The 8468-nt window shown below is 49.3% G+C and overlaps 2 protein-coding genes across 2 annotated transcripts; one reads left to right on the top strand and one right to left on the bottom strand.

Moving 5' to 3' along the window:
• Nucleotides 1-783: 783 nt before the first annotated feature.
• LCP9604111_1779 (Mis12-Mtw1 family protein) lies at nucleotides 784-2698 on the top strand (the record flags this gene model as incomplete). The annotated part of the gene is made up of 5 exons (XM_039069182.1): nucleotides 784-994; nucleotides 1061-1654; nucleotides 1721-1891; nucleotides 1945-2113; nucleotides 2167-2698. The coding sequence occupies 5 exons, from the start codon at nucleotides 784-786 to the stop codon at nucleotides 2696-2698; spliced, it is 1677 nt and encodes a 558-aa protein (XP_038931906.1).
• A 1661-nt stretch (nucleotides 2699-4359) lies between these two features.
• Nucleotides 4360-6972, bottom strand: LCP9604111_1780 (threonine/serine exporter family protein; the record flags this gene model as incomplete). Its single annotated transcript, XM_039069184.1, has 1 exon — nucleotides 4360-6972. One exon carries the CDS (start codon nucleotides 6970-6972, stop codon nucleotides 4360-4362), a length of 2613 nt encoding a protein of 870 aa, XP_038931907.1.
• Nucleotides 6973-8468: the final 1496 nt, after the last annotated feature.

Genomic DNA, 8468 nt, shown 5'->3' on the forward strand with positions numbered 1-8468 from the left:
GGACAGGGCTCAACTCCCACCGCTCTTTCTCACTGAACATATTGTTTTTCAACATCGGTGTCGGGGTGTTCTTTGTTTTCCGGTGAAAACATCATAGCGTTTATCTAGCAGCATCTGCGCATTGCGAGGATTGGGGGTAGAAGAAATCAGGGTGTTGCATTTTAGAGCCAGTCATTCATTAATAACGCTTAATATTTGGGATCATTTAGGTAAAAGCAGTAGTTAGAGTGATCAAAGTAGTAGAGCAACGTTGAAGTATAACGGTCGATAGTCCTAAACTAGACTAGCGCGGTCCCCACGCGCCCGACCAAAACAACCGCGTGCAAGAATCCAACCCACCACTCACACCCCAACCTGCCGCTCCCTTGCGTGTCTTTTTCGCGATTGAATTGAAAAAGTCGCCTAGTCTGCTGCTCCGCAGCTGCAGTTCTGAATTGGGACGCGACCCGCGCCTAACATTCCGCGAGCCGACTGCCCCGACCTCAATTCAACCGTGCCACAACCCTATACACACATTAGGTACCCATTGATCAACAAACGGTCTGATTCGGCAAGACCGTGTCGAGATCGATCAGCCGTTTAGGGGGGTTAACTCGAGTCCAGCATTCATACGCACACGGGAATCGCGCTTGTTGTTCCTCCAGGAAGCCTCTTCAACCAGGGGTATTTGACTGGAGAACAGGACGTCACGAAGCGACTAGTCGACACCGGAACGGGGGTGTTTGCTTTGCCACCCCTAGGTTTATTCCCGAGCACAATAACCCCGCGTGAACCCCTCCTGACATGACAGTCGCGGTCCTGGCGACCACAACGACCAAGACAAAGCGTCGCCAACCGCTGGGGACGATTTCAATGGCCGGTCCGAAGACACAATCGCGCTCTGCAACTGCGTACAGTGGAACCGTGAAGGCCAAGGAACAGAGGACTACGCGACTCAGCGCAAGTAAACAAGATCTCGAGCAGAGCACAAACAAGCTAGGGAAGCGGCCAGCTGGTGAGTAATGTGCCGGGGTTGGAAGTTGTTGAGCGGTGTTGAAAGAATATGCTAATTCATCTCTAGTGGCATATGAGGAGGATGCAGAAGGGTTCCAGTTCTCTCTACTACCATCAAAGAAGCCCAGGCCATCAATCGAAGCGGTCCCGGAAATGCCCCATTCAGACGTGGAAAATGCGCCTCCCAAGTCCACGCCGAAAAGAGGACGCCCACGAAAAAAGCCAACGGGCGACGAGACCACTTCAAGTACGGTGCCAGCAAAGGGGAAAAGCATTGAGCTTCCAAGTAGGAGACCTACGAGAGGAACTGCGAAGACTACACACACAGAATCTGAATCTCAACCAACAAACACGATTCGCCCATCACGAACTCGCGACAGCCCAGAGCACCAGCCGGAGGCAAAAAAGCCGAAAAAAGCAGGACGACCACCAAAAGCCAAAAAACAAGTGCAAGTGTCTGAGTCAAATGGATATAATTCCCCAGTGCAACCGCCAGAGGGTACAAAGGTGGCACTGCCGGTGGCCGATACTCCGGTGATTCAGCGCAATAAAGAGTTCAGAGGCGGAAAGGGTGATAAAAACGATAAAGGGCGACGGCGAAGCAGCTTGGGTATGCGAGGACGAAGGGCCAGTTTTTTGATCGACTCAGGGACATCAAATGGTAAGATTCTCGGTCTGCATGGGCTATAAATGGTCGAATGCTGATTTTGTCTCTTTTCTTGTACAGCATTACCCCATAGAGAAGTTGGCACAGCAGATTTTTACAAGCACATCGCCGATGACGGAATCCCTGAACCGCGAAGGATGCGACAACTATTGATTTGGTGTGCGACTCGTGCACTAGGGGAAAAGCCCTCAGGAGGCTCCAACTCGGACGATCAAAGTGCGCGCTTAGCAGGTACGTGGAACCGTTTACTTACCTAGAGGGATTTTTTATCTGACCATTTCTAGCGCGTGTGATTCAAGAGGAGCTTCTTCAGGATTTTTCAAACAACTCGGAGCTTTCCAACTGGCTTGGTCGCGAAGATTTGAACCCTCCAGCCGTGGTGGTCAAAAAACCGAACCCGCGAAACCTGCAAAATACAGACAAGATTAAGGAATTGGAGGAGCATATACAGAAGTATGTGTATCACCAAGAGCTGTCTCGAGTGTATAGAACTAACGAACTTCCAGATTACACAAAGAAAGACAATCTCTCAATGCGCTTCTTCGACAGCCAGCGATCCCAACCGTTAAGGCTAAACCTCAATCTGACGACCTACACAAAGATAAGCAAACTTCACGTAAATCACAACGCGAAGAAGTCGACCCCTCTCTCCTCGATCCCTCACAACAAGCCATACTAGAATTCCTTAATCTCCCGAATCAGCCAGAGGGAGAATCCTCTGCCCCATCCTCAATCCGACCACCTATCACACCATCTGCCGTCTCTGCTCAATTATCACGCATCACATCTGGGCTGGCACCGACACTCGATGCCTTCGCAGCCGGTGTACATGACATCGAACTATACCGTGCCTCCGCGGATACCGTTTCATCCCGAATATTACGCATCTGTGCACAGCGACTGGAAGAGCGCGATGCGCAGAACACACAACGTCGCCTCGCAATAGAAGGCAACGATGATGAACATCCACCACCAACGAGAATTAAGGAAGATTTGGGTCTCATTCTGGGAGCTCTTAGTCGGGTGGAGAGACGATAGAAAATACTGTTCATTCGCTTTTCTAGGAGATTTCTCCTACGTATATTCCCAATAATCTGTTTTCCAGCGATTCGGCATTCGTTTTCCTTTCTTCCTTTTTTCTGTTCCCTTCGGGGATTCACCATGAATGAATTGATTGATAGCGATGATCTTGACGAAACCCCAGCCCAACACCATGGGATGGGGAAAGGCGCATTTACAATGGCATTTCAATTGTTTGATAAGCTCAGAGTTTGGGGTTTGGATTTGCAATTCTGAGATATCTGATGCTCCGCAAAGTGCAGAGATTCAAGATGAAGTGAATAGGTAGTCAGGTACCTAATACATGCCGTCAACTAATAAAAGGCTAGAATTGAGATACTTATTCGATCCCATCTCTACTTCACTGGTCTTGATATAAGTTTTAGTTTTGAGCTCATGGATTCTAGGCGTCGATCTTATAGGCCCAGGCGCCTTCCTTAACGAGCTTAGTCAGGGATGCTCTCGACTTGCTTCTTACAGTGACGGTGCATAAGTTTGGACACCTCTTCGTCGAGATTCTCCAATTTCGGGCTTCTCACCTTCGCGCTCTCTTCCAAATCTTCACACGAGCTCTATCACAAACTCAAAGTCCATCCGAACTGGGGATATGTCATATATCGCACCACTTATTCCCCTGAATCTGACGCCCACTTCTCCACTGCGGTCAAGTATGTCGAGGCCTTTGTCAAGAAATCATTCTTTAGGGAATGCGCATCTAAAAACGAGAGTTCACCTAGCGTAGATCCCGCCATTTACGAGGAAATCCAGGCCAAATATAGTTCAACCGTCATAGAAGATGCGGCTCTCTTTGATGGTGCCTCAATTGATTCGATACGCGCTCATTTTGAGGCATGGGTGGATGTCCAGGGTCAGCGTGATTCTTTCAACAAATACCGAATGTGCATAGTCATTGATGAGGAATGTCTGCAAACGCTGCTGGGTACATCGGCGGAGGCCCTAGAGCAGGAGACTGAATACAAGAGAGACAAAACAAAGCGTTATGTAAAAATCGAGCACGCTGCTTCACCCCCGGCTATTGTCCTTCGATATCTAGATGACGATCTTTTAGAAGCATCCAATAGCCAACGCCTCATCGACAGACATCAAGCCCACCAATGTACTAGTGAACTACGGAAATGGCGAATCCTATTCCGTCATATTTCGCTAAGATACATACAACGACAAAGTTCAGACAAACAGTTTTGTTCTTCCCATCTCGATATTCATATATGACACCCCAGATGAAAAACTAAGAAAATAAAAGGACAGGCACACGCGAAAGGAGAGCCTCGATGAGTTTAGTCGTGACTCGTGAGAATCGTAGCTTCTATATATGTCCAAACGGAGAAGGTCGGGATAGTTAGTCGATATAGACTTGATCGGCGAGGAAAATAGAGGGAAAGAAAGACCGAGATGACGCAGCAAAGAGGCTAATAATAATAGCCTTTGCATTTGCCAGTCTCATAAAACAGAAAACAATTAGAATACAGCAAGTAAACTCCCGTTCCTCAGATTCGGGGTTCATGTATGTGAAATGTCCAAGAGACTCGGTAGTCGAGCATGACAACAAAGCAATGCATGCAACAAAAGAGATAAATGCAATATATGATTGAGGGAGAGGTGATGAGAAACTCCATGGCCTAGAAACTGAACAATCCGCTTCGCTTCTTGCCTAGCGGATAAACCACCAAAGCGGCTAGGAAGAGACCAACTGTCGTTCCAATAGCAACTTGAACCATGCCATATCCGATATCGAAAACAACCCCGTAGCTTTGGCTTCTCGCCTCGTCGGCTGATAGCTTCTTTGCCGCGTCGACAAATCCTTGTGTCCCATTGTTCACAACCGCATATGGAGACCGGGTCATTTCCTCAGCAGAAGTAATACCAGATATCAGAGACCCACTAGCGGCAAGACCGGAGGGAACGAGGACAAAGATTGCCGGCAGCATTGCCGCAGCGGCGAGCCCATGCTGTAAGCGGCTGTAGAAATTGCCCATCACACCAATGACAAAGGCGCCCAGGGCATTGGACACCTGGGTGTTGGAATAGAAGCGCTTGGCGCTGAAGTAGTTGGTCACGTAGCCAGCCAGGGAGATCACTATCATAATCGGCATTTGCTTCCACTTGGCGCGGTTGACGATCGCCAGGCACACAGTGAATAGGATGACGAACGGAAACCGTTGCAGGTACTCGTTGTGGATGGGGCTGGCGGGACATGTATACGCCGTTGAAGCTTGAGAGTCGAGGAGCCCGTAAACGGCAGTGCCGATGGTAATTCCAAATCCGAGGAACAGCGAGTATATGATAGCATAGACCATGCGAACAGAACCTGCAACGATACTGCGTGACTGGAGCTCCAGACTAGCACATAATACAGTGTATCCTGGCAGGATGAGGGCGATGGCCGACTGTGCGAGGGCAGAAAAGCAGAACAGAGGTTCCCCATTGAACCTGATGCTTCCAAAGGCACGGGCAAGGAAAGACGTCAGGACTGCGGCGGAGATCTCAAACACGTTCGAATATAGGCTCGATTTGGTTGACAGGATCAATTGTAACACGCCGAGGAGACATCCCAGTAGAAACGCCACGGGGATATCCACCGGTCGGGCGTTGAAGGCAAAGGGCCCGACTGATGCGCTAGCACAGCCGTGGGCGAAGATGAGGAACATAATGTGGAATTTGCTCTGCTTCTTCATGACCTCATCGAGCCGCTGTATTGCCTCTTCAACCCCAATAACATCGTGAATCACTTCCTTATAAATCTCATGCACATCAGCCAGCTTACCCAGGTCAATGCCTTGACTGGATCGGACGACTTTGACCTCTGTTGTGTGTGTGGAGGCGTCGTCAAAGGAGATGATCATGCAGCCGGGTATGTACAAAAACTGGCCATCTATTTGGATGACGCGAGCTGTCATGCGCATATATTCCTCCAATCGATGAGTTGGAGCTCCATACTTCATCAAAGCGCGACAAAGCTGGATCAAGTACCGTTGTCGAGACAGAAGCTCGGCAATATGAACAGTGATATGAATTTCATCCTCAAGCTGAGCCTTGGGACGTGAGCGGCTTAGGTTTGGAACGGCCGCACCACTGCTGCGGGACCGCGTGAGCATGGCAAAGGGGGAGCCAGAGCGGCGGGAGGAGCCGGCCATGGAAATGCTAGAACGAGCGGTTGATTTATCGTACCACTTCCTTTGCGGTTTCCAAACGGAGTCTGGAGACAGGCCACGTCCACTGAACTCGGAAGAGCTCCCCTGTCGAGACCGCCCATACCGTCCTCGACCTTGGTTGTGGTTATAACGAGGCTTCTCGTAGAGCTTGAGCAGCGATGAGAGAATTCCTCCGTGATAACTTGTCGTCCGTTCAGCAGACTCGTATGAGTTCCTGTCCTCGCTGACGGTGTCTTGGTCACTGGAGTGCAACCCGGGAGACTGAGGGCGAAGGCGAGTCAGAAAGTTCAGGTCTCGAGGTGACATTTGATGCACTAGATAATGTGCTCCGGAGTTGCACGGTGTTGATCGCCCGTCTAAGAATTCCGCTTCATGTTCATCTATTAGGTTGTCGAAGAGTTGTTGTTTCTCGGGGAAGCTTATCACAGGAAATTTATCTTCATCTGCAGTCTGGCACACCACTTCGGTGGGGGTGGATCCAATCTCAGACACTAGACTGCACTGGGGGCTTTGCTTCGGACAATTATGCGGGCAATTGAGAAGGGATGTGAGCCTGTGGGCCCTTTCATGTGCAAAGCAGATGGCCCGCCCCTTGTCGTTCGTACCCTGACCAAGCTCATACTCTGCTGAAGTTCCTGGTGAGCTAGTCCTGGTGCTGATCGTCAAACCGGTAACACCCGCTGACGCGCTAAAATGATCGTCTTCCACCTGTGGTGCCAGTGGGGAGCTTGAGGATACTTTCTCCTGAAAGCCCGGAATGTTGGCAGTGGGTAATGGTCTTTGCGGCAGCTCGGTGCCCCTTTGATCCAGTCGGAATTCGACCATAGGCCCAGTGGGTTGTTCTCTCAAATCGGATTCGCTGTCCGTAAGCTTGACGCGATTTGTGTTTTTCAGAATGCCGGCATTCCGATACTTGTCCTGTGCGCTAGCGTCACTGAAGCTCCGCACCTGAGACACTGGCTGGCCTTGGAAGCTATCAATGAGCAGTGATGATGTAAAGGAACGCGACCTTGATAGACTGGACGATCCTTCCTCAGAGGCGCTGCGGGAGATCGGAAGGTCAAAATAACCTCCCGCCATTATGGTGTAATCCTTCCTCTTAGATTGGCATCTACTTCTTGGTTACTCAGTAGAGCTCACAGACCCCCTGGGTTACCGACCTCTTAGATAAAAGCACGGGTATGGCGGTTCATGTGCCCAGGTGATCAACTGTAACCCAGCAACAGTCAGCTATGTGATATAACATGGGGAGAGCTCTTCTTTCCGGGAATTTGTGAGCTTCGACAACCACGGAGAGTGAGCTCACCTCATTCAAGGCAAAAGCATAAAAAAAAAGAGGAAGAGATACTGATGCCAACGCGAAAAAGAACTGGCACGAACTACCACGCCGGGTCTAGAGCTCCTTGGGAAGGGGGGTTGAGATCGGAGATCCTACCAGGAATTCCAACTATGTCATGTGTACATAATTAGACGTAGAATATTGTGTCGGAAAATAAGGACATCTGCAACCTCGGAGGAAGGGGCAGGAGGAAAGAAATCAGGCAAGGCAAAATCAATATAAAAGAGACAGTAGACGCGAAGTTTGGGATGCAGGAGTTCCTCTATTTACGAGGATGCTCTCGGTTAAAGGCAAGACTAAAACAAAAAGAGAAAAAAGACTTTTCCAGCTTGCTGGGCAGCACACGGGCCATATCAAGAAGATCCAGAGGCCCAATGAGACTGCATTGAAGGGGATTTATTTTGGGACATGATGACCCCGTGTAGCCGTGAGGCGCCATCCCCATGCCAGGTTCTCACAGGTTTTGCCATTTTGCCACGATGGTCAATCAGCTGGAAAGTTCCAGGAGTAGAGAACAAGCCGAGGTATGGAACTGACAGCTAGAATTGTGAATAGAAACGGTACATTGCCCCTTAGCGGGTATTGCGGGAGATTGGCACATTAGTTGCGCGAGACCCGGTTCTCTGACCTGAAAAGGATTGGATTTGCAGCACAGCCGACGTTCCGGATCGTATATCGTTGAACCTCGCCGAACCTCGACCGTTAGACCTAGCAGAAGATCTCCCAAAGGGGATAGAGATAAGGGGACCGAGCTCCTTGTCAAAGAGACTAGGGGTTTCACAAGTCCATGAGGTCCCACAAAATCTGTAGAGTCAAAAGAGAATCTGATGGACGCGTCAGGTCAAAGGGGTGTGTGTGTGGGTATCGAGAGATTGGCTGAAGAGGGATCTTCAGGATCAGAGGTTGAAGAAGATCAGTGGAGCAACTCTCTTTTTTTTAGCGTTGATCTACCTTTTCATGTTGACTAAGAAGCAATATCTGGTCTTATCTCCCCTTCTATTTCTACTTGCGTCCACATTGACGTATGAAATGCGATTACGAACCAGTCCAAACCATCCCTTGTGTGTCTTTGACATCATGGGAAATCATCCGACAGGCGAAACATCTCTGTCATGCAAGATACCTGCAAGATACCTGCTTTCACTAGTTTCTGATTGATTCGACCAGTCGAGAACTACATACGTAGGATTCCAACACTATTTTATTATCCACCTACATACTATAATTCCACATCAAT

Source organism: Penicillium roqueforti, assembly GCF_015533775.1.
Source record: "Penicillium roqueforti strain LCP96 04111 chromosome Unknown scaffold_02, whole genome shotgun sequence".
Classification (NCBI taxonomy): domain Eukaryota; kingdom Fungi; phylum Ascomycota; class Eurotiomycetes; order Eurotiales; family Aspergillaceae; genus Penicillium; species Penicillium roqueforti.